The sequence below is a fragment of the Pelophylax lessonae genome (genome assembly GCF_965119305.1).
Source record: "Pelophylax lessonae genome assembly, chromosome: 5".
Classification (NCBI taxonomy): Eukaryota; Metazoa; Chordata; class Amphibia; order Anura; family Ranidae; genus Pelophylax; species Pelophylax lessonae.
This window is the reverse complement of record NC_138772.1, coordinates 556,294,025-556,320,090: the sequence shown is the minus strand read 5'-3', so window position 1 is coordinate 556,320,090 and position 26,066 is coordinate 556,294,025. Positions and strand designations below refer to the sequence as shown.

The window sequence follows — 26,066 nt, the reverse complement described above, 5'->3', positions numbered from 1 at the left end:
GGTCAAGCTTAGTGAAGACCTTTGCTCCGCGCAGACGGTCAAAGAGCTCCGAGATGAGAGGCAGAGGGTAGCGATTCTTTACCGTGATTTTGTTGAGACCGCGGTAATCAATACAAGGGCGTAGTGACCTATCCTTCTTGGCAACAAAAAAGAATCCTGCTCCGGCAGGAGAAGAAGACTTCCTGATGAAACCTTTCTTGAGATTCTCCTGAACGTACTCCGACATGGCCTTGGTTTCAGGAGCGGAGAGAGGGTAAATCCTGCCACGGGGTGGTGTGGTACCAGAAAGCAAGTCAATGGGGCAGTCGAAGGGTCTATGTGGTGGTAAGACCTCTGCCTGTTTTTTGCAAAAGACGTCAGCAAAGTCTTGATAGGCCTTAGGAAGGCCGAGCAATGGAGAGGAGACTTGTCTAGTAGGTACCGACTTGAGGCAACGAGTGTGGCAGGTAGGGCCCCATGATTTAATGTCCCCAGAGGTCCAGTCGAGGGTAGGAGAGTGGCGCTGGAGCCAAGGCAAGCCAAGAAGGATGTCAGAAGTGCAGTTAGGCAGAACAAAAAATTCAATCGTCTCTTGGTGGAAAACCGCTATGGTCATGAGCACGGGTTCTGTGCGGTAACACACAGTGCAGTTCAGATTCTCTCCGTTAACTGTAGAAATAAAGAAGGGCTTGACGAGACGGATAACGGGGATGCTAAACCAGTTGATGAAGGAGGCTTTAATGAAGTTTCCTGCAGAACCAGAGTCCAAGAAGACCTCCGCAGAGAAGGAGACTTTAGCGGCTGGAGAAATTCGTACTGGAACAATCAGGCGTGGAGAGGAAGAATTTACACCCAGTGACGCCTCTCCCACGTTCACTAGGTGCGAGCGTTTCCCTGACGCAGGACAAAGAGGACAGTCCTCTAAGAAGTGTTCAGAGCTCGCACAATATAAACATAAGTTCTCGTTCCTCCGGCGAGACCTCTCTTGCTGGGTCAGGCGAGACCGATCCACTTGCATGGCCTCCTCGGCGGAATGCACAGTAGCAGGCTGCAAAGGATGCTGGAAGAGAGGAGCCAGGCGTGGGTATCGCCTGATGCGAACAAGATCTTTCTCCTGGCGAAGCTCCTGACGTCTTTCAATGGAGCGCATATCTATGCAAGTAGCCAACTGGATGAGTTCAGTCAGGGAGGCAGGTATCTCTCGTGCGGCCAGACAATCCTTGATATGGCTGGATAAACCTTTTTTAAAGGTCGCGCAGAGAGCCTCGTTGTTCCAGGCCAATTCGGAGGCCAGAGTGCGAAATTGTATAGCATATTCGCCCACTGTAAAGTCTCCTTGGACGAGGTTTAGCAAGGCTGTTTCCGCAGACGAGGCACGGGCAGGTTCCTCGAAGACACTGCGGACTTCAGAAACGAAGGACTGGACGGAGGCAGTGGCAGGATCGTTGCGGTCGCAGAGCGGCATTGCCCAGGCCAAGGCCTTCCCAGATAGTAAACTGACCACGAACGCCACCTTAGACCGTTCTGTGGGAAACTGGTCTGACAACATCTCCAGGTGCAGGGAACATTGGGAGAAGAATCCCCGGCACATCTTAGAGTCCCCATCAAACTTATCCGGGAGAGACAGGCAGCTCGGGGAGGAGGAGATGCAGAAGCTGGCTGTGGAGGCAGAAGCTGTTGAATCATGGCGGTCAACTTGTCCTTGTTGGGCAATCTGCTGGGACTGCTGGGCAACCACGGTAGTGAGGTCAGCGAGACTAGGCAGCGGCACATCAGTGGGATCCATGGCCGGATCTACTGTCAGGGTCCGGACTGGCGGCAGGTGAAGGCACTAGGGGTGGATCCTCTGTGTCAGTGAGGGATTGGCGTGGACCGTACTAGAGGACCGGTTCTAAGTTGCTACCGGTTTTCACCAGAGCCAGCCGCAAGGCGGGATGGACTTGCTGCGGCGGTAGCAACCAGGTCGTGTCCCCCGGTAACGGCTCAACCTCAATGACAGCTGAGACAGGCGTGGTACAGTAGGACAAGGCAAAGGCAAGGTCAGACGTAGAAGAAGGTCAGGGCAGGTGGCAAAGGTTCGAAGTCAGAGGCAACGGCAGAAGGTCAGATACACAGGCTGGGCAAACCACAAATCGCTTTCTCAGGGCACTAAGGCAACAAGATCCGGCAAGGACAGGAAGGGGGAGTGGGTTTATATAGGAAACAGGAAACAGGTCACAGGAAACAGGAAACAGGAAGGGAGGTTTGGACCAGGCACCAATTACTGGTGCACAGGCCCCTTAAATTTCAAACAACCGGCGCGCGCGCGCCCTATGGTGCAGGGGCGCACGCGCCGGAAACCACGTGAGCGGGGAGCGGAGGAGGGAGCCTGAGCGGGCACAGGTGAGTGGATCTGGAAGGAACGCCGCGAGCGCTCCGGTCCAGAAGCAGGGACCGGAGCGCTCAGCGTTACAGGCATCAATCTTCTTCAAGCTACCTTTGCCTTCCCACAGACCCGTACGGAGAGAGGAACAGTTTTGGTGCCTACAAAACCCTTTAACACAGGCAACTTAAAGTGAGTGAATTGGGCTCCATTCTTGTGTCTGGATTCTGCTCCATCCACGGGCCACTTGCTGGAATGGGCCCTGCTATTTACGAGAGGTTATAATGGTTAGAGTAGGCTGGTACAAGGGGGATGAGAGTTTGAAATCCAATGAATTAAAGGGATAGGCAAGGGACAGGGACGTCTTCCAGCCAGGGAATGAGACCGGCTTGCTGCAGCTTTTAATGCATACTGTGAGAAGCACCTGTGCAAGACTGAAGGAGAGGCTGGAGTTCACTTCATCCAAAAATAAAATGGAAAACATTTAGCTGGTGTTGGCCTTTAAATGAGGCATCTTGGGATGTTCTTGAGTGATAAAATGTGACAACTAATCATTTTAATCGTTATCAATAAAATTCCCCTCAGAGTGTAAAATCAATGCCTGTTATCTGCACTATCTGCCCCCTAACAGGACTTTTAGGCTTTTTCCCTACATTGTTGGATGCAGAAGGGAGTCCAACTCTGGAATTTCTGGGTGGGGTTTGCCCATGAATCGGTACAAGCTATAGGTATTTATGGCTAAAGGATGGTAAGTGACACTATGTTTGTTTTTGCACTATGTTTGTTTTTGGTTTTAGATATATGTAGCACTGCCCCCTAGAGGGCTGCTGAAGATTACACTTTAAGGATTCCCCTGGGTAACCCCTAGCAACTGCAAGCAGAAACCTTAATACTTTAAAGTGGAGTTCCACCCATTTTAGTAACTTTAGATGTATGTAATCCCCTTTAAAACTACTGTTACCAATGGAAACTTTTTTTTTGCTAGGAAATACCTTTTTTTCTTCTTTATTCATCCTCACTTCCAGGTCGGGCCGCCGATCGGCGATCACGTCATTCGGCGATTCGCAAGGGCTGCTGGGATGTATCTCATGGGATGAAATCTCGCATTATTACACAGGAGTCCTGAGCTGTAATCGTATGTATTGGATTGAGTCCGTGCTCCGCCCTGCCTCCGCCCCACCTCTGCCCCGCCTCCTCTCAGTGAGCTGTACCCTCGGATGTATTGGATTGAGTCCGTGCTCTGCCCCGCCTCCGCCCCGCCTCCTCTCAGTGAGCTCTACGGGATATAATGCTTTCACTGAGAGGAGGCGGGGCCGAGGCGAAGTGGAGGCGGGGCGGAGCACGAACTCAATCCAATACATCCGAGGGTACAGCTCACTGAGAGGAGGCGGGGCGGAGGCGGGGTGGGTACATACATACGAGTACAGCTCAGGACTCCTGTGTAATAATGCGAGATTTCATTCCATGAGATTTCATGAGATACATCCCAGCAGCCCTTGCGAATCGCCGAATGACGTAATCGCCGATCGGCGGCCGGACCCGGAAGTGAGGATGAAGAAAAAAAGGTATTTCCTAGCAAAAAAAAAAAGTTTCCATTGGTAAAAGAAGTTTTAAAGGGGATTACATACATCTTTGTAATCCAAGTTATTAAAATGGGTGGAACTCCACTTTAAGTTCTTGGCTCAGTCAAAGATCAGTCCAGGGTTTGTTGTTTTTGTGGTTTTATTGTAATTGGGATGGAAGAAGGGATGAGTGGGATACTCCAACTGTTAACTATTCACAATGCTGAGGACTCTAAACTTGAGAATGCGGCAAGGTCACTGCTTCATCCTGCCACTTAAATGAAGGTAAGGTAAGTGTTTCCATTACTTTTCTCTTCAGGGTACTCCCCTAGTACCCCCTTTCTCTCTGGGCTAGATGCCCCCCCCCCTCCACTGACTCTACACTCCGGAGTGGTCCCCTTTCTGGGCAGACCCCTGGGCAAGTTCCTCTGTACTCACTGACACTGTTTTTCCAGATTCTGCTGTGCCCCCTGTAGTCAGCTTCTCCTGGACCTCTGGGTTCAGTCTCACACCCCTGGTACACCAGGCTGACTGCCTGTGACCACCACCAACTTGTTGCAGAAGAGAAGGCAGCCACCACCCTCCTTCTGGGACCTGGCTTCCCGCCCAAAGACCCCTACTTCATGTGCCCATGGCTTTTTATACCCTGTCCCATAATGCACCACTCTCTGTGCCAACCCACTGGGACAGTACAAAAAAGCCTGTGTACCATTGGCCAGGTGTCCTCCAGCATCCAACGTGCCTCCCCATTAGATCAGCTGGGAACACTCCCTAAGACGAAATTAATACACACTGGGTACACCAAGCAGACCTGACTACAGATCCTGCTCCCTGATATGCAGAGTGCACATAGGTTTTGCCTGCTGCTCTCCTGATAAGCAGACAGAGCCAAAACTACTCTCTCTGCCTAGCACCTGACTAGGAGGGTGCTACATATACTTTAAGTACCCCTCGCCAGAACCCCAAAATGTCTATAAATGCTTTTTCTACAAACTAGATTTTACCGAGAAGCAACGTTTCCCTTTATTCTTCTGGGTTATGTGGCAGAGTGATGATTCATAGGGGATTGATTTACTATAAGGCCGGGTTCACATATATGCGATTAGGATATGGGTTTCCCCGCATCCAATTCGCATGACATGCTAGGATAACCGTCTCTCAATAAAGCACATGTCCAGGGCGGCCAAAAGGGCCCTCTGTGTGTTTGAGTCTGGTTGAGTTGCGAATTCAGGCAAAATTTCAGACCTGAATCACACCTGATTCGGAGAACAGACACGCACCAGACCCCAGGCACGAACCTGCTGCTGTACATATGGGAACCCGGCCTAACTGGAGAGTGCAAAATCTGGTGCAGTTCTGCATAGAAACCAATCAGCTTCGAGGTTCTATTTGAACAAGTAGAACAAGTAATTGAACAAGTAGAAGATAGAAACTGATTGGTTTCTGTGCAGACCAGATTTTGCATTCTCTAGTTTTAGTAATTCCACCCCATAGGGACCTGAAGACATTAGACTGTCTATAGTTACTTAGAGCCATTACCCTTTCTATATTCACATGGAGCCATTAGACTTTCCATAGTTATATAGTTCTCTTAACCTTTCTATAGTCACCTGAAGCCTTTACCTTTTCTTTAGTTACCTAGAGCTATTAGCCTTTTTATAGTCACCTGGAGCCATCGACCATTCTATAGTTACCTGGAGCCATCGAACTTTCTATAGTCACCTGGAGCCATCGACCTTTCTATAGTCACCTGGAGCCATCGACCTTTCTATAGTCACCTGGAGCCATCGACCATTCTATAGTTACCTGGAGCCATCGAACTTTCTATAGTCACCTGGAGCCATCGACCTTTCTATAGTCACCTGGAGCCATCGACCTTTCTATAGTCACCTGGAGCCATCGACCATTCTATAGTTACCTGGAGCCATCGACCTTTCTATAGTCACCTGGAGCCATCGACCTTCCTATAGTTACCTAAAGCCATTGGCCTTTCTATAGTTATATGGAGCCATTAGCATTTCTGTAGTTATGTAGTTACATTACCCTTTTTATGGTTACCTGAAACTATTAGCCATCTATAGTCCTCTGGAGTCATCAACCTTTCTATAGATAATTGAAGCCATTAGCTATTCTATAGTTGTGTGGAGCCATTGGCCTTTTTGGTGTGCGGGATGTCAATGGGAGGAATAGTGCCTCATCACTGGTGTCAGTGGAAAGAGGGGTGCCCCATCATTGGTATCAGTGGGAGGAATAGAGTCCTGCCACTGGTGTCAGTGGGAAGAATGGTGGCCCATCAATGGTGTCAGTGGGAGGAGTAATGTCCTGCCACTGGTGTCAGTGAGAAGAATGTTGGCCCATCAATTGTGTCAGTGGGAGGAATAATGTCCTGCCACTGGTGTCAGTGGGAAGAATGGTGCCCCATCACCGGTGTCAGTGGTAAAAATGGTGCCACATCATTAGTGTCAGTGGGAAGAATGGTGTCCCATCATTGGTATCAGTGGGAGGAATAGTGTCCCATCATTGGTGTCAATGGGAAGAATGGTGCCCCATCACTGGTTTCAGTGGGAAGAATGGTGCCCCATCATTGATAACAGTGGGAGAAATAGTGCTCTATCATTGGTTTCAGTGGGAGGAATAGTGCCCCATCATTGGTGTCAGTGGGAGGCATGGTGCCCCATCATTGGTGTCAGTGGGAGGAATAGTGCTCCATCATTGATGTCAGTGGGAAGAATGGTGCTCAATCATTGGTGTCAGTAGGAAGAATAGTGCCCCATCACTGGTGTCAGTGGGAGGAATAGTGCCCCATCATTGGTGTCAGTGGGAGGAATAGTGCCCCATCATTGGTGTAAGTGGGAGGAATAGTGCCCCATCATTGGTGTCAGTGGGAGGAATAGTGCCCCATCATTGGTGTCAGTGGGAGGAAAAATGCTCCATCATTAGTGTCAGTGGGAGGAATAGTGCCCCATCATTGGTGTCAGTGGGAGGAATAATGCTCCATCATTGGTGTCAGTGGTAGGAATAGTGCTCCATCATTGGTGTCAGTGGGAGGAATAGTACCCCATCATTGGTGTCAGTGGGAGGAATAGTGACCCATCATTGGTGTCAGTGGGAGGAATAGTGTCCCATCATTGGTGTCAGTGGGGGGAATAGTGCCCCATCATTGGTGTCAGTGGGAGGAGTAGTTTCCCATCATTCAGCTTCGGGTGTGGCTGCAGGAAGGTTCTCTGGCTGTGTGTCTGCTCCAGGTGATTTCTGTGAGAAGGGAAGTTCGGTAAAATCTCTCCCAGCCCTGCTGGCCCCTATCTGGGGAGGCCATGCAGGCCAGCAGGGCCTCTCCTGCTGGAAGCTCTGAACCATCCCCTGGGCAGCTGGATGACATACCTGCTCCTGGACAAGCCATGGCTGGGGATCTCTCTGCCCCTGGTGAGGATGAGGATACCGAGTCCATTCGGGAGCGAGTGGTGGCCGGGATCAAGGTCCTGAATAGGGAGAGAGACCAGCTCTACAAATTGAAAGCGGAGTTGAAGCGTCTGCGAAAGCAACGTGAAGGTTTGCACAGCCGCAGCCGTGGATCTATGGATTCGGAAATCCAGTTGGCAAAGGTCCGGGTTCAACACCAGGAAACCATTGTGGCCATGATGGAAGGTAAAGAGGGGCCCTTTAAGGAAAAGTTTTGCAATGACCGGAGATTTGCAAGGATGGCAAAGATGGAGGTGGAGGAGGGGACCCCCGGTTCTGACCCCCTGACTCCCCAAGGTGAGGTAAGCAACCCGTTGCCTTCTCAGGGCTCAGGAGGCATGCTGACAGTGATCCAGGCAGTGGAGTCTCCATTACGGGCGGATCAGCTGGTGTTTGGTGAGGAGAACTTTCCTGATAATGTGCCTGATAAGGTAAAGCCTAGCAAGTCCCAAGTGACTGATAACACTATTTTTGTGCCATTTAACACCTTGGCTAATGCTGATATTTTGCCCAATGACACCCAGGCTGGTAATTTCATATCCAGCAATATTTCAGCAGCTGATGTTTCCTTGCAGGAAAAACTGCGTTTAAAAAGTGACATTGCAGCAAAGGAACTACAAGAGCCAGAGCAACCAATTAACCCCCCTTTTGCTGAGTCAAAGGCTGTTTGTCCAGTCACAGCTGCTGTCTCTATACTGCAGCATCAGGCCACCTGTGGTACTACAGCAGAAACTGTGATAGTGAATACTGATTGTTCTGACATTTCTTCCAACACAGGTGTTCTGAATAATCCTACTAATGTGTGTTTAATGGACAATCCTGCTGGCTCAGTACAAGAAGTTGATAATAAGGATAATAATAATAATGTACCGGCTAAAGTTACACCAGTGTGGGGTTTTGGCCCTGATAAGCCTTCTTTTGCTCAGGTGGTACGCTCTGCTCCTGGTAATATTATTAGGCCAGGGCTGCAGCCAATGAGGAACCCTGCTTCCAGGCAGAGATTAACACCACAAACTGCCACTTTGAGCACCCCTGGTTCCGGTCTTGGGTCTCTGGCTTCTGCTGGGGGTCCAAGACGTAATGTCGTTATACTTAAATGGGAAGGTGGTGCAGTCTCTCCAGCACGGCGTGTGGTGGTGGATATGATTTTGGAGATGGGCTTTGGGGCGAATGACCTTTATGCCCTAATACACGTAGCTGGGAGCCGGGAGTACACAATCAGCTTCACCAGGCCAGAGGGTCTTGACCTGTTCTGGGAACGATATGAAGCTCGGTGCAGGTCAAGACCCGAATGGGAAGATCTGGCACCAGTTGCTGTTTCGCAGAGATCAACGGTTAAAAAAATAACCATCATTCTCACTAACGAGAGTGTTCCTGCTCGGGACTTAGAGGTCTGGTTAAGGAACTATGGTGAGGTTTTGACAACACCAAATAAAATTCTTGATGAACGTGGCATATGGACTGGGGGTTGGTCAGAAACGGTCAGGTTGGCCAGGGATGGTAATGTTGTCCGTCACCTGCCCTCCTCGGCTTTCATAGGGAGGGATAGGATGACTGTTTTTTATCCTGGTCAGCCAAAGCTATGTCACCGCTGTGGAGAAAAGGGGCATTTTAGCTCCTCCTGTTCAGCCTTAATATGTTCCGTATGTCGGGGACAGGGTCATGTGGCCAGGGACTGCACCCAGGCGATAAGGTGCAACCTGTGCCTGTGCCTTGGCCACCCCTACAGCCGATGTCCGGAGGCCTGGCACAATATGGAGAAGGAGGTAGTAGATGATCTGTTGAGGCTGGACAGGATGGAGGATGAGGCCCCTGGTGTACCATCTTCCCCTGCGGTGACTGACTTCCCTGGTCCTGTTCAGGATCCCTCCCCAGTTTCTGTGGCAAACCCTCCTGTGTCTGTAGGTATTCCTTCTGTGGCTGTCTCTGTGTCCCCCCAGCCTACTGTACCCGCTCCTCTTGTGTCAGAACCTTCCAAGTCTGTGCCCCCTGAGTCAGTCTTGCCCCATGAGTCTCCTAGGTCTGACTTAAAGGAAGGTCCCCCCCCACCCGGAGTGGTGGGATGTGCCAAAAAGGGTGCTGCTGCTTCTTCTGTAAAGAAGTCTTCTGCAAAGACTTTGAAGAAGAAAACAAGAGATGAAAACATCTTGGAGTCTGACCTGCAGTACCTGGAGGAGAGAAGGAAGGTTGTGAGGCGGAAGAGACAGGCGGTGAGGACGGAGCAGGAAGCCCCAGTGTCTGTCCCCAACCGTTCTAGGGCTTCTGCATGGGATATTTCCTCATCTGGAGCTTCCTCTGAACAAAATTCAGACTCAGAAATGGAGTTGGAGGAGGCCTCAAGAAAGAGAGAGGCTTCTGGTGATGAGCAGCAGAGGGGAGCTAAGAAGCAATCCACCCAATAACCCAAATGGCGGTTCCCCCTACGTTAAAAGTGGTGACAATAAATGTCGCCAGTATTAAGTCAGTAAGAGCTCGTTCTATGGCCTTCTTTTTGTTCAGCCAATTAGATGCTGAAATTTTATTTTTGCAAGAGACTAGGCTCACCTCCTTGGCAGATATTCATATGGCCAAGAGAGAGTGGAGGTATGGTCCATCTTACTGGTCTCTTGCGGCCGAGCCTTACGGCGGGGTGGCGGTGTTGTTTAAAACCGGCATGGTAACTGTCCGGCGGGTTATTGAGGTGGAGATTGGGAGATGTATGGTCTTAGACGTTCTTGTGGGAGGGCAGGACCTGCGCCTAATTAATATATATGGGCCGCACACAAAGTGGGACAGGAAATGCCTTTTTACAAGGATCAAGCCATTTCTTTTTACATCCCGGCAAGTGGTTTTTGGAGGTGACTTTAATACTGCGACTAGGCCCAAGGACAGGAAGGACTTCAATGACAGGCTGGGATATGATAGCGTTTTTTTAAATAGTATGGTTAGGGATGCTGGTCTTGTGGATGTGCACATTAAGCACCTTCCGGATGACACAGGGTTCACCTTTCATCGAGGTAATAGTCAGAGTAGGATAGATAGGTTTTTTTTGAAGGAGGCCTCTGCTTTCTCACCCCCAGTGGTGCAGGCAGTGGAGTTCTCTGATCACTGTATGCTATCTGTGGTCTTGAATGCTTCAGACTTCCCTCAGAGGGGCAAAGGCATCTGGAGATTAAATTCGACTCTCCTTGAGGAAGAACATGTTAGACAATCCTTTGAGGAATTCTTTCAGGCACAGGTGACCATCCTGGACTTTTGTAGCAGCAAGGCTGAGTGGTGGGAGCTGACCAAAAAGAGGACTGCTGGATTCTTCAGGGGCCTAGCCAATAAAAAACAGTTTAATAGATACATGACCTACCAACGTTTGCGGAGGAAGCTGGATATTCTTGTCTCGAGAGGAGGAGATCCTGGGGCAATCTCTGAAGTGAAAATCCTCCTCAGGAAGTGTCAATATGACCGGCATACCTCTTTGGTTTTGGAGCGGGACTATGGGAAATACTCGCCTGACCCTTACCAGAACTGCAAACAGGGTGTAGCTGTTAAGATGGTCGTTGGCCTTAAGGATAGTACAGGTTCCTTGACAAAGTCCAGGTCAGGGATCCTGGAGGTCGTGAGGTCTTTTTATGCTGAACTTCTTGGGAGGAAAGAGCTTGACCGGGACAAGATGGAAAGCTTTTTGGACTCTACTCCAGGTCTAAATGGTGGAGATGTCCCTTTGATGAATTTGACAGAAGAGATCACAGTTGAAGAGGTGACAAGGGCAATTGAACAGCTTGCCATCAAGAAGTCACCTGGACCGGATGGTCTGACGGCTGAGTTTTACAAAGCCTTTAAGTCTATTCTGGCCCCACATTTGGTAGAGGTTTTTAACAGTTGTCTTGCTGAGGGGGTGCTTCCCCCTTCCATGAGGTGCTGGCGAAGATACTTTTCTGGCGCCTATCGGCAGTAGCAGAGTCTTTGCTTTCTCGCCATCAGCACTGTTCGATCCAGGGTAGGAGCACCTTCACAGCAGTTTTAGCTGTCCGGGAGGCCTTGGAGCAGTGCAGGGCTGCAGGCTGGGGAAAGTATCTACTGGCATTGGATCAGGCAAAGGCTTTCGATCGTGTCAATCATGAGTACCTGTGGTTGCTCTTTAGTAAGTACGGTCTGCCGGGTGGTTTTGTCGATTGGTTAAAAGTTTTGTATAAGGGGGCAGAAAGCTTCCCTCTTGTTAATGGTTGGGTTGGACAGTCCTTTGAGGTTGGCTCTGGGGTGCGCCAGGGTTGTCCCCTGAGTCCCCTGCTCTATGTGTTTGCAATCGACCCCTTCATCAGGAGGCTAGAGAGCAGCATGTTGTGTGGGGTACCAGTGGGAATCCCGGGTGAGCCGCCTTTGAGGGTTGTTGCCTATGCGGATGATGTGTCAGTGATTGTCACTGGGACAGATGAAGCGGAGGAGGTGGTCTCTCTGACATCACGGTACTCTGAAGCATCAGGCTCCAAGATCAATCAGGAAAAGAGTGAAGTTTTTTGGATGGGAAAGGAAGGTGAGGGGTTTGATCTCCCGGACACCTTTCCAGTGCCCCAGGAAAAAATTAAGATATTAGGCATTGAATTTGGACCTGGGGATTATGGCCTCAAAAACTGGGAAGGCAGGCTGGAAGTTGCCAATACTAAAGTGGTCAGCTGGAAGAGATGGAAGTTATCTCTGAGGGAAAGGGTTGATCTGATTAAGACTTACCTGATACCGATCTTCTTGTATGTCAGCCCTGTCTGCATCTTGCCAGTGTCTCTCTATGCTAGGATCTATAGTGTGTTCTTCCAGATGCTGTGGGGGAACAGACTGAACCCCATCAAGAGGAATGTCACCTATCTATCCAGGAGGGAGGGTGGCTTAGGTATGGTCAACCCCGTTCTTTTCTTTTCGCTGCTATTTCTCAAGTTTAACATTGGTAGTATGCTTGCAGTGGAACCTCCTGGATGGGCAGGCATGTTTAGATCTTGGTTTAGGCCTTTTCTGCGACTTTGGGAAGAAGGTGGCCAAGTGAAGAATCTCAGGGGTCATCGTGGTCAGCTTCCAGCCTATGTCGCTCCGTGTCTGAAGTTGCTGCGGCAGTGGCGACTGTCGGCTGAAGATCTCAGATCCGCTCCGAGGAAAGTCCTTATGAGACGAGTCTTGAGCGAAGTCTTTCATGACCCACTGGCCTTAAGGGATTGCCCAGGCCCAATTTTGAGGGAAGGGTTAAGATTGAATAATTTGGCTAGAGTCCCCCTTAAATTCAGGGATCTGGCCTGGTTGTGCTTCCACGGGAGGCTCTATGTTCGGGGCAATTTGAAATTCCGCAGTGGGGTGGATCGTGGTTGTCCTCGGGAGGAATGTACAGGTGAGGAGGAGACTATGGACCATTTTCTGCTTCGTTGCCCTTTTAACATAGAGGTATACAAACAGGTGGGGCGGGCCCTCGGTGTTCCTTTCCTCTCCAGGCTGGGTTATGCTGAGTGGGTGTACGGAGCATTCAACACTGGTGGGGGCTTTTGTTTGGATACACTTTTTTTAGTTAGTTTAGTAGTCCGTTATTACACATGGAACGCACGGTGTCAGGTCACCCTTCGGCGTAAAATCCTTCCTGTTCAGGTGGTGGTGTGTGACATTCTGCATGAGGTGGGGAAGATTTGAGCGCTTGAGAGAGACAAGTGGGGTCAGAGGGCTTGGTTGAAGGCGTGGAGGGGTTTCAAGCCTCCCTGACTGCCAGGAGTCTCTTTCCCGGGTGTGGCTTTCTGTCTCTTATCACCCTAGATTTTTTCTTAATGCTTAGTTTTTGATAAATGGCTGCATACATAGGTGATGGGTTGTGCCTCTTAGGCCCTCTCTGCTGCTTTATGTAAATAGTTTTCTAAAAATGTTGGAAGTGGATTATGTATATATTGTATATATTCTGCACATGGATGTGTATTCCTTTGTTTTCGGTTGGAATATTGTTATGTTTTTTTACTTTTGTATAAAATATGTTGCTTGATTCTTTTCAATAAAAGATCAATAGTGCCCCATCATTGGTGTCAGTGGGAGGAATAGTGACCCATCATTGGTGTCAGCGGGGGGAATAGTGCCCCATCATTGGTGTCAGTGGGAGGAATAGTACCCCATCATTGGTGTCAGTGGGAGGAATAATGCTCCATCATTGGTGTCAGTGGGAGGAATAGTGCTCCATCATTGGTGTCAGTGGGAGGAATAGTGCTCCATCATTGGTGTCAGTATGAAGAATAGTGTCCCATCATTAGTGTCAGTGGGAGGAATAGTGCTCCATCATTGGTGTCAGTGGGAGGAATAGTGCCCCATCATTGGTGTCAGTAGGAAGAATAGTGCCCCATCATTGGTGTCAGTGGGAGGAATAGTGCCCCATCATTGGTGTCAGTGGGAGGAATAATGCTCCATCATTAGTGTCAGTGGGAGGAATAGTGCCCCATCATTGGTGTCAGTGGGAGGAATAATGCTCCATCATTGGTGTCAGTGGGAGGAATAGTGCTCCATCATTGGTGTCAGTGGGAGGAATAGTGCCCCATCATTGGTGTCAGTGGGAGGAATAATGCTCCATCATTGGTGTCAGTGGGAGGAATAGTGCTCCATCATTGGTGTCAGTGGGAGGAATAGTGCCCCATCTTTGGTGTCAGTAGGAAAAATAGTGCCCCATCATTGGTGTCAGTGGGAGGAATAGTGCCCCATCATTGGTGTCAGTGGGAGGAATAGTGTCCCATCATTGGTGTCAGTGGGAAGAAAAGTGCCCCATCATTGGTGTCAGTGGAAGGAATAGTGCCCCATCATTGGTGTCAGTGGGAGGAATAGTGCCCCATCATTGGTGTCAGTGGGAGGAATAGTGTCCCATCATTGGTGTCAGTGGGGGGAATAGTGCCCCATCATTGGTGTCAGTGGGAGGAATAGTACCCCATCATTGGTGTCAGTGGGAGGAATAGTGACCCATCATTGGTGTCAGTGGGAGGAATAGTGTCCCATCATTGGTATCAGTCGGAGGAATAGTGTCCCCCTTCATTGATGAATAGATGGAATAATGCCCCAGGGGATGGATAAAGACAAGCAAAATGTTGCATCTGGCCCATGGGTCACAGTTTGGAAAACAATGTTCTATAGGGATGAGTAAAATTTAGAGTTTTCTTTTCTCCTATAAGTTCAGTGAAAATTGGAAGTTTTTGAAAAAAAAAAATAAACGTTCTTCTTTCAATGGGCCCTTTGTTAGCTTCATCATTTTATTATTTTATTTGTTTTTTTCACCAGAAAGAAAATAAACGGAGCGAAAAAAAGTATAACAAAAAAAGCAAAAAATCAAAACAAAAAGAGAAAGAAATAGAAATAAAAATAATACAGAGTAAAAAAACGAAGCTACTTTAAATAAAGACATAAAAAAATTTAAAAAAAGAAACATTTTTCCAAGAAAATACGGCCAAAGCAGCTAAATGAGCAATAATGTTTCTGGGATGTTCAGGGGCCCTCAATAGAAGCAGCTGGGGCCCCATATTGATATCATGTTTACCTCTGCAGGAATCTGTCGTAGGGTTGCCTGTAGGCGAATCCGGCCCTCCTGACCCGCACGTTCTCCAGAAGCCCCAGATATTCCACCTGATGGAGGCAGCGTCGGTCATCGAACAGCAACGGCGATTTCTGGTCATTGGGCTTAATGCAGCGCACGTAATATGGCTCCTGGAGGAGGGAGAAGCAGAGACCAATCAGATGATCGCACATTTAAAGGAAATGCCTATTTGATGTTCAGTTCAGGTAATCGACAAAAAATTTAACTTAATAATTTTTTTCATATACACCAATTGCAGCCAGCAGAGGGCACCCTCTAAAAAGAGTGGTAGCATTCTGATGCTCTACAAACAGCTCTGTCTGAAATAGATCGGAATGGCAGGATATCAGATTAAATGCATTACAGGGCGACTCAGAAGAGACCCACACCTTCTGCTCTCTCCAAGCAAAGAAGGGAATCATCTGGAGTAGTCAGTTATACAGAGTCTGCCAACAAGCAGGCAGGCTGTCATGGGATTGTGAAAGAAAACTTGCAAACTAAGGGGTCTATTTATTTAAAAAAATTGCTGTGGGAATGTTAAGTGACAGCATGAAAACCTAAATCCTGCAGGCATCTTTATCAGGGGAGGACTGAAGGACCACTAAAGCAGGACTCTGTCCTTGCTCAATTCCCACGTCATCAAGTGACGATGTGTGAGCACCATTTAATACAGCAGCACTGTAATCCCAGGGTGCTGTGATGACGTGCCCACAGGGGGCAGGTCCTTGACACCCTGGGCTCACAGGAAGTGGACTGCATAATGATGTGTGTCATTAAACCAGGAAGATCAGAGGCAGCAAACCTTTTGTAGAGGACACCGCTGGGGAGGAGGTGAGTATTGCAGCTGGAGCTGGTTTTGAAATATTCACACTTGCTGGGAAATTGATATTTGTTTTCAGCAAAAACTTGGATTTGGGCTTTAAGGAGACGTGACAGAAGAGCTGCCATGACAGAGCGCGGATGCACAGCGATGAATGAATCCTCTCTCCCCTGATAATGGTTAAGCTGGCATGGCTGCCCTGGGCCGGCAAAGTGACAGCAGCGTGGCAGGATAATGGATGTCTGGGTATGGCGGAGAGCGGAGAGAGAGGGAGCGCTGGGTGAATTATTTAATACTGGATTGGCAGGTGGAGAATTCCTGTCACATTATCACACTTCAGTGCTTCCTTCTTGTATGTTCTGTCACCTCGGCACCACACGCAGGATATAGAGACAAGGACAGGTGGGGGGGGGGGGGCGCCAGAGACAAGGGAAGGCGAGGGGTGCCAAACACAAGAAGAGGCGAGGGTTGCCAGAGACAAGAAGAGGCGAGGGGTGCCAGAGACAAGAAAAGACGAGGGGTGCCAGAGACAGGAAGAGGCGAGGGGTGCCAGAGACAAGAAGAGGCGAGAGAAGCCAGAGACAAGAAGAGGCAAGGGGTGACAGAGACAAGAAGAGGCAGGGGTGCCAGAGACAAAAGGAGGTGAGGGGGGTGCCAGGGACAAGAAGAGGCGAGGGGTGCCAGAGACAAGAAGAGGCAGGGGTGCCAGAGACAAGAGGAGGCGAGGGGTGCCAGGGACAAGAAGAGGCAAGGGGTGCCAGAGACAAGAGGCAGGGGTGCCAGAGACAAGAGGAGGCGAGGGGTGCCAGGGACAAGAAGAGGCAAGGGGTGCCAGAGACAAGAGGCAGGGGTGCCAGAGACAAGAAGAGGATAGGGGTGCCAGAGTCAAGTAGAGGCGAGGGGTGCCAGAGACAAGAAGAGATGAGGGGTGCAAGAGACAAGAAGAGATGAGGGGTGCCAGGAATAAGTAGAGGTGAGGGGTGCCAGAAACATGAAGCGGCGGGGGTCACCAGAGATAGACAAGAAGAGGCGGGGTCGCCAGAGACAAGAAGAGGTGGGGGTCACCAGAGACAAGAAGAGACGAGGTTTGCCAGAGAGCAGAAGAGGCGAAGGTGCCAGAGACAAGAAGAGGCGGGGTTCGCCAGAGACAAGAAAGAGGCGGGGTTCGCCAGAGACAAGAAGAGGTGGGGGTCACCAGAGACAAAAAGAGATGAGGGTTACCAGAGACAAGAAGAGGCGAGAGTCGCCAGAGACAAAAAGAGGTGAGGTCGCCAGAGACAAGAAGAGGCGAAGGTCGCCAGAGACAAGAAGTGGTGAGGGTCGTCAGAGACAAGAAGTGGTTAGGGTCGCCAAAGAAAAGAAGAGGCGAGGGTCACCAGAGACAAGAGGCGGCAAGGGGTGCCAGAGAAAAAAGAGGCGAGGGTCACCATAGACAATAAGAGACAAGGGTTGCCAGAGACCAGAAGAGGCGAGGGTGCCAGAGACAAGAAGAGGCTGGGTTCCCCAGAGACAATAAGAGGCAGGGGTCGCCAGAGACTAGAAAAGGCGGGGGTCACCAGAGACAAGCACAGGAGAGGGATAACAAAGACAAGGAGAGGCAAGGGACTGTGGAAACAAGGAGAGGCGAGGGACAATGGTAGCAAGAGGAGGCGAGGAATGATGGAGACAAGGGGAGGCCAGAGACAACAGAGATAAGGACAAACAAGGGAAAGCAAAGTCAATGGGAAGCAAGAGGAGATGGAGACGAGGAGAGGTGAAAGACAATGGAGAGAAGGAGAGGTGAGGGATGGAAGATACAAGAAGGGGTGAGGGTCGCCAGCGACAAGGAGAGATGAGGGAGAGCAGAGACTCGGACAGGTAAGCGACAACAGACAAAGTGAGAGGTGAGGGATAATAGAAACAAAGAGAGACCAGAAGAGGCGGGGGTCGCCAGAGACAAAAAGAGACGAGGGTAACCAGAGACAAGAAGAGGCGAGAGTCGCCAGAGACAAAAAAAGGTGAGGTCACCAGAGACAAGAAGAGGCAAAGGTCGCCAGAGAAAAGAAGAGGCAAGGGTTGCCAGAGACAAGAAGAGGCTGGGGTCATCAGAGACAGGAAGTGGTGAGGGTCGCTAGAGACAAGAAGAGGCTGGGGTCGCCAGAGACAAGAAGAGGCTGGGGTCCCCAGAGACAAGAAGAGACGAGGGCCACCAGAGATAAGAACAGGCGGGGGGTCGCCAGAGACAAGAAGAGGCGGGGGTCGCAAGAGACAAGAAAAGGTGAGGGTCGCCAGAGACAAGATGAGGTGAGGGTTGCCACTGCCAGAGACAAAGACAGGAGAAGGATAGCAGAGACAAGGAGAGACAAGGTAGGATGGTAGCAAGAGGATGCGAGGGATGGTGGCAACAAGGGGAGGCCAGGAACACCAGAAATAAGAACAGACATGGGACAGCAAAGTCAATGGGAGGCAAGGGGAGATGGAGACAAGAAGAGGTAAGGGATGGAAGATAGAAGAAGAGATGAGGGACAGCAGAGACATGTAGAGGTGAGGGACAATAGACAAAGGGAGAGGTTAGGGATAATAGAAACAAGGAGAGACAAGGGACGATGGAGACAAGGAAAGGCGAGGGATGGTGGAGAAAAGGAGAGGTGAGGGATGGAAGGGACAAGAAGAGGCGAGAGTTGCCAGAGACATGAACAAGTGAGGGACAGCAGATTCAAGAAGAGGTGAGGGACAACAGAGACAAAGAGAGGTAAGAGATGATGGAATTAAGGAGAGGCGAGGGACAGTAAAGACAAGGAGGGATGAGGGATGGTGGAGGCCAGGAGAAGTGGGGCATGATGGAAACAAAGAAAGGCAAGGGACAGTGGACACAAGCAGAGGCAAGGGATGGTAGAGACAAGGAGAAGTGAGGGATGATGGAGACAAGAAGAGGTGAGGGGCCGCAGAGACAAGGAGAGGTGAGGGGCTGCAGAGACAAGGAGAGGTGAGGAACGATGGAGACAAGGAGAGGTGAGAGATGACGGAGACAAGAAGGGGCAAGGGATGATGAAGACCTGGAGAGGTGAGGGACAATGGAGACAAGGAGAGGTGAGGGACGATGGAGACAAGGAGAGGTGAGAGATGGTGGAGACAAGGAGGGGCGAGGGACGGTAGAAACAAGGAGAAGCGAGGGACGATGAAGACCAGGAGAGGTGAGGAACAATGGAGACAAGCAGAGGTGAGGGATGATGGAGACAAGAAGGGGCAAGGGATGATGAAGACCAGGAGAGGTGAGGGACGATGGAAACAAGGAGAGGTGAGCGACGATTGAGACACGGAGAGGCAAGGGATGGTGGAAACAAGGAGAGGTGAGCGACGATTGAGACACGGAGAGGCAAGGGATGTTGGAAACAAGGAGAGGTGAGCGACGATTGAGACACGGAGAGGCGAGGGATGGTGGAAACAAGGAGAGGTGAGGAAAAATGGAAACAAGGAAAGGCAAGGGATAGTGGACATAAGGAAAGGTGAGGGATGGTGGAGACAAAGAGAGGTGACAGACAGTAGAGACAAAGGAAAGGTGAGAGAAAGTGGAGACAAGGAAAAGAGAGGGTGTGGCAGAGAACAGGAGAGGAGAGGGACGCCAGAGACAAAGAAAGGTGATGGACATTGAAGACAAGAAAAGGTGAGAAATGCTAGAGAAAAGGAGAGATGAGGGACACTAAAGATAAGGTGAGGGATACTGGAGGCAAGGAGAAGTGGGGGATGCTGGAGATAAGTAGAGGTGAGGGATAATTGAGACAAGGTAGGCTGCATAGAAAACTTCCATAATTCTGTCCTCATGGGTTCAATTTAAATAATTTGTATGCACAAATTCACAAATACACCAAAAGTATGTGCAACCCCCTCCAAATGATGGAGGTTCAGAGTCTCTCCAGAGTTGCTGCCCCACTTCATGCACCATGGGGAAGTGGGGCAGCAACTCTATACTAATATCCATGGTTTTGGAGTGGGTTGTCCAACAAACTCATGTAAGTATAATGGCCGGGTGTCCACAGACACAAGAGAACAAGGAGAAGATTTGGGAATCGTGTCCATACTCAGGAGCTCTTTATAGAGTTACCGCATGTTCTCAAGTGTCATACAACTGGAATGTGACCACACACATAGCGTGTTCCCTTCTTTGTATGACCTTCGCAACACTCATCCAATCACCTTCCGCTATTATTGGCCATTGTAGTCTTTCTGTGAGTAACTGTGACCAGAATAGTACCAACGTCTCTGCCAATAGATCTATATATAGAAATATCCACAGGCTTCCAGTAGAGGTAGTGAGTCAGTCAACAGTTAGGGGTCTATTTATAAAAAATTTGCACAACCGTCATGAATAATATGTCCAATATGTATATTTTCTCCATGATCATCAGCTCCATCTAGTGGGCATAATGTGGTATTTTCCTGATTGTCGCCTGACAAGTCGCCGCGGGTCACCTGCCATAGATTAGCACATTACCCGTTCTAATAGGAGCGACACAAGTCGCTTCGACTTAGAAAAAGGGTCCTGAGCTACTTTGGGGCGACCTGGAGCGACCTGCATTGACTTCAATGATATGAAGTCCGTGCATGCCGCTCCGAGGTCGCGGTGTGAGCTGTGCACCGCGACTTCACAGGTCGCCCCGGCAAGTCGGGTCGCACCTATGTGAACCGGCTCTTACCCTCAGCTTCTTTAGCAAGCCAGTGGTCATCTTGGAGGTGTGTTTGGGGTTATCATGTTGGAATACTGCCCTGCGGCCCAGTCTCTGAAGGGAGGGGATCATGCTCTCCTTCAGTATGTCACAGTACATGTTGGCATTCATGGTTCCCTCAATGAACTGTAGCTCCCCAGTGCCAACAGCACTCATGCAGCCCCAGACCATGACACTCCCACCACCATGCTGGACTGTAGGAAGACACACTTGTCTTTGTACTCCTCACCTGGTTGCCGCCACACACGCCTGACACCATCTGAACCAAATACGTTTATCTTGTTGTTATCAGAGCACAGGAGATGGTTCCAGTAATCCATCCATGTCCTTAGTCTGCTTGTCTTCAGCAAACTGTTTGCGGGCTTTCTTGTGCATCATCTTTAGAAGAGGCTTCCTTCTGGGACGACAGCCATGCAGACCAATTTGATGCAGTGTGCGGCGCATGGTCTGAGCACTGACAGGCTGACCCTCCACCCCTTCAACCTCTGCAGCAATGCTGGCAGCACTCATACGTCTATTTCCCAAAGACAACCTCTGGATATGACGCTGAGAACGTGCACTCAACTTCTTTAATTGACCATGGTGAGGCCTGTTCTGAGTGGAACCTGTCCTGTTAAACCGCTGTATGGTCTTGGCCACCGTGCTGCAGCTCAGTTTCAGGGTCTTGGCAATCTTCTTATAGCCTAGGCCATCTTTATGTAGAACAATTCTTTTTTCAGATCCTCAGAGAGTACTTTGCCATGAGGAGCCATGTTCAACTTCCAGTGACCAGTATGAGAGAGTGAGAGCGATAACACCAAATTTACCACACCTCCCGATTCACACCTGAGACCTTGTAACACTAACGAATCACATGACACCGGGAAGGAAAATGGCTAATTGGGCCCAATTTGGACATTGTCACTTAGGGGTGTACTGACTTTTGTTGCCAGCAGTTTAGACATTAATGGCTGTGTGTTGAGTTATTTTGAGGGAACAGCAAATTTACACTGTTATACAAGCTGTACACTCACTACTTTACATTGTAGCAAAGTGTCATTTCTTCAGTGTTGTCACATGAAAAGATAGAATAAAATATTTACAGAAATGTGAGGGGTGTACCTACTTTCGTGACATACTGTAGGTCTACACTCAATGGATGGACTACTTGGACATTTTCTGGGGTCACTCTTCTGTCTTTCCACAATTTTCAGAAGACTTTTAATCTTCCAGATCATTGGCTGGTTGGGTTCTCCTCTCTGTTCCCCCATTCTTCATGCCAACAAAGCTTTCACTTCACCCTCTCGAAGAGATTTGCCGTTTTCTGTGAGCGGTAAGAAGAAGACGGCGGGGAGATTATCAGTTTCTCAGCTCTGAACGGCTCCCGAGTCTTCGGCTATAAATAGTCGGAGTGCCAAACTCGTCTCCCCACCCGGCATCCTACAAAGCGTCACCAAGAGGAGACAAGTCCCACCGGGGCTCATTAGAAGACCTGCGGGACGGTCTGGACCATCGATCTCTCCAGCCCAGCCGCCATGTAAGCGCTCTTCTGTTTAAAGTGGAACTTCTGGGAAGAGCTGGTGACAAAGGATTCTTATTTCTGTTCAGTCCGTCTTGTGATTCAGGCTCCCCTGCCAGGCAGTTTAGCCAGGTCTATTACCTTACTATTCTTTGTCAGCAGTCTGCTGGGACATATTTATTGGCCAGGATGGATTTTTTTCACAAATTCCTCTCAGATCCCCCTCCATAGATGATCACCCAGTAGTAAGTTTGCAGTCTCTGACCGTCTCCTGTACTATGTCTGCATTTTCTGACCATCTCCTGTACTATGTCTGCAGTCTCTGACCATCTCCTGGACTATGTCTGCAGTCTCTGACTGTCTCCTGTCACCAGGGCCCATCAATGCAGCCCCATCAGTGCCAAATAATGCAGCCTGATTAGTGCCCATCAATGCAGCCTGTTCAGTGCCCATCAATGCAGCCTCATCAGTGCCCATCAATGCAGCCTCATCAGTGCCCATTAATGCAGCCTCATCAGTGCCCATCAATGCAGCCTCACCAGTGCCCATCAATGCAGCCTCATCAGTGCCAAATAATGCAGCCTCACCAGTGCCTATCAATGCAGCCTCATCAGTGCCAAATAATGCAGCCTGATTAGTGTCCATCAATGCAGCCTCACCAGTGCCCATCAATGCAGCCTCACCAGGGCCTATCAATGCAGCCCCATCAGTGCCAAATAATGCAGCCTGATTAGTGCCCATCAATGCAGCTGATCAGTTCCCATCAATGAAGCCCGATCAGTGCCCATCAATGCAGCATGACCAGTGCCCATTAATGCAGCCTAACCAGTGCCCATTAATGCAGCCTCACCAGTGCTCATTAATGCAGCATGATCAGTGTCCATCAATGCAGCCTCACCAGTGCCCATCAATGCAGCCTCATCAGTGCCAATAATGCAGCCTGATTAGTGTCCATCAATGCAGCCTCCCCAGTGCCCATCAGTGCAGCCTCATCAGTGCCCATCAATGCAGCCTCATCAGTGCCAATAATGCAGCCTGATTAGTGTCCATCAATGCAGCCTCCCCAGTGCCCATCAGTGCAGCCTCATCAGTGTCCATCAATGCAGCCTTATCAGTGCCCATCAATGCAGCCTCACCAGTGCCTATCAATGCAGCCTCATCAGTGCCAAATAATGCAGCCTCACAAGGGCCCATCAATGCAGCCTCACCAGGGCCCATCAATGCAGCCCCATCAGTGCCCAATAATGCAGCCTGATTAGTGTCCATTAATGCAGCCTCACCAGTGCAGCCTGATCAGTGCCCATCAATGCAGCCTGATCAGTGCCCATCAATGCAGCCTCCCCAGTGCCCATCAGTGCAGCCTGATCAGTGCCCATCAATGCAGCCTCATCAGTGTCCATCAATGCAGCCTTATCAGTGCCCATCAATGCAGCCTCACCAGTGCCTATCAATGCAGCCTCATCAGTGCCCATTAATGAATGCTGTTCAGTGCCCATCAATGCAGTCTGATCAGTGCCCATAAATACAGCCTCACCAGTGTCCATCAATGCAGCCTAAATAGTGCTAATCAATGCAGCCTCACCCGTGCCCATCAATGCAGCCTGATCAGTGCCCATCAATGCAGCCTCATCAGTGCCCTTCAGCTCAGCCTTATCTTGACCCATCAATGTGGCCTCACCAGTGTCCATTAATGCAGCCTCACCAGTGCCCATCAATGCAGCCTCATCAGTGCCCTTCAGCTCAGCCTTATCTTGACCCATCAATGTGGCCTCACCAGTGTCCATTAATGCAGCCTCACCAGTGCCTATCAATGCAGTCTCACTTGTGCCCCTCAGCCTGATCAGTGCCCATCAATGCAGCCTGATCAGTGCCCATCAATACAGCCTCACCAGTGCCCATCAGTGCAGCCTCATCAGTGCCCATCAATGCAGCCTGATCAGTGCCCATCCAATGCAGCCTGATCAGTGCCCATCCAATGCAGCCCCACCAGTGCCCATCAATTCAGCCTGATCAGTGCCCATCCAATGCAGCTTGATCAGTGTCTAACAAAGCAGCCTCATCAGTGCCCATCAATGCAGCTGGCTGCATTGCAGAGAGAGGAGAGCCGCTGGATTACACAGAGGGGGGATCTCCCTCTTACCCGGCGGCCGCTGTCATACGAAGTTCCGCCTCCTGGGCCGCCTCCTATGCCGGTCTCCTGTCCTCCTCCCCTCCCTCTAATCTTTATCTCCTCCCCCTCATCTACTCTTCTCCCTCCCATCTTCTCCCCTCCCTCTAACCCTCATCTCCTCCCCATCTACTCTCCTCCTCTAACCTTCATCTCCTCCCCCTTTCCGCCATCTACTCTCCCTTTACTTTCTATCCTCTCTCTTCTTCCCCCCTATCTGTTCTGTAGATCTCTCCCCCATCTCCCCTCACCCCCTTCATTCTTCATATCTCTCCCCCCTCTCTCCCCTCTCCCCCCCCCCCTGATCTGCAGATCTCTCCCTCCATTTGTTCTGTAGATCTCTCCTCCTCTCTCTCCACCCTCTCTGTTCTGCAGATCTCTCCCCCCTTCTCTCTCCCTCTCTATTCTGCAGATCACTTCCCCCTCTCTCCCCCCCGATCTGCAGATCTCTCCCTCAAATTGTTCTGTAGATCTCTCCCCCATCTCCCCTCACCCGCTTCATTCTTCATATCTCTCCCCCCTCTCTCCCTCTCTCTCTCCCCTCTCCTCCCCCCCCCTGATCTGCAGATCTCTCCTCCTCTCTCTCCATCCTCTCTGTTCTGCAGATCTGTCCCCTCTTACTCTCTACCCCTCAATTCTGCTGATCTCTCCCCCCCCCTCTCTCTCCCTCTCTATTCTGCAGATCCCCACCCTGTTCTGCTGATTTCTCTTCCTCTCTCTCCCCCCCCCCTCCATTCTGCAGATCCCCCTTTTATTTTGGTCTTTAATTCCTGTATACATCTGTACTTATATACTTTCTCTCCTCTCCCCCCCCTCCCCTGATCTGCAGACCCCCCCCCCCCTTAGTTTTGCAGATTCCCCCCCTCTCCCCCTCTCTTTCTCCCCCCTATTCTTTCTGCAGATCTCTCCCTCCTGTCTCTTCCCCTCCCCCCCCCCACCCGATCTGCAGATCTCTCCCTCCTGTCTCTTCCCCTCCCCCCCCCACCCGATCTGCAGATCTCTCCCCCCTTCCTCTCTCCCCCAATCTGTAGATCTCTCCTCTCTTCCCCCCCCCCTCCATTCTGCTTCTCCTTCTCACCCCCCGATTTAATCTGTAGATCTCTCCTCCTCTCTCTTCCCCCCCCCCACCCTGTTCTGCAGATTTCTCTTCCCCTCTCCCCCCCCCCCCTCCATCCTGCAGGTCGCCCCCCCCCCCCTCCTCCCTTCTATGTTTGTCTCTAATCCCTGTATACATCTGTACTTATATACTTTCACTCCTCTCTCTCCCCCCCTCCCTGATCTGCAGATTTCTCCCCCCCCCCACATCTGCAGATCTCTCCCCCCCCCCTTTTTTCTGCAGATTTCTCCCCCCTCTACCCCCCCCCATTGATCTGCAGATCTACCCCCTTCCATGTGCAGATCTTTCCCCCTCTCTTTCTCCCCCTATTCTTTCTGCAGATCTCTCCCTCCTCCATTCTGCTGATCTCCCCCCTCTTTTCCCCCATCCATTCCACAGATCTCTCCCCCTTCTCTCTCCACCCCTGAGTTTTTTTAGATCTCCCTCCTCCTCCCCCCTCCATTCTGCAGATCTCTCTCCCCCTCTCTCTCTCTCCCCCTGTCTCCCCCTCTCTGCCCCCTTCATTCTGCAGATTCCCCCCTTCATTCTGAAGATCTCTCCCCCCTGTGCAGTATATGCCTTGTCTCCCCCCCCCCCCCTCTGTTCTGCAGCTCTCCCCCTTCCCCTCCATTCTGCAGATCTCTCCCCTTCTCTTTCCCTTCATCTTTCCTTTCTTTATCATCCTCTCCATCTCTATTCCCTGTATACATTTAGATTTATATAATTTCTCCCCCCTCCTCCATTGTGCAGATCCCCCCCCCCCTTTCTCTGTCTCTCCCCCCTCCCCCTCTCAAATCCCTTTACACATTTTCCTGGGTTTTTCCTATATATGAAGTGAAATAGAATAGAATAGATGAGGTTTAGTAAGCAGACAATGGAGCCC

At 50.2% G+C, this 26,066-nt stretch overlaps 1 protein-coding gene and 1 long non-coding RNA gene across 3 annotated transcripts in view; both read right to left on the bottom strand.

Moving 5' to 3' along the window:
• LOC309556750 overlaps window positions 1-26,066 on the bottom strand; it is a 489,144-nt gene that overhangs the window by 174,567 nt on the left and 288,511 nt on the right. The gene's annotated exons all lie outside the window — the stretch shown is intronic.
• Window positions 1-26,066, bottom strand: part of LOC309556744 (unconventional myosin-Ig-like) — a 314,471-nt gene that overhangs the window by 134,597 nt on the left and 153,808 nt on the right. For both annotated transcript variants that reach the window (XM_082259231.1, XM_082259232.1), the window contains exon 15: window positions 14,864-15,030. In XM_082259231.1, coding sequence (XP_082115357.1) covers window positions 14,864-15,030 — 167 coding nt within the window. The remainder of the gene's footprint in view (window positions 1-14,863; window positions 15,031-26,066) is intronic.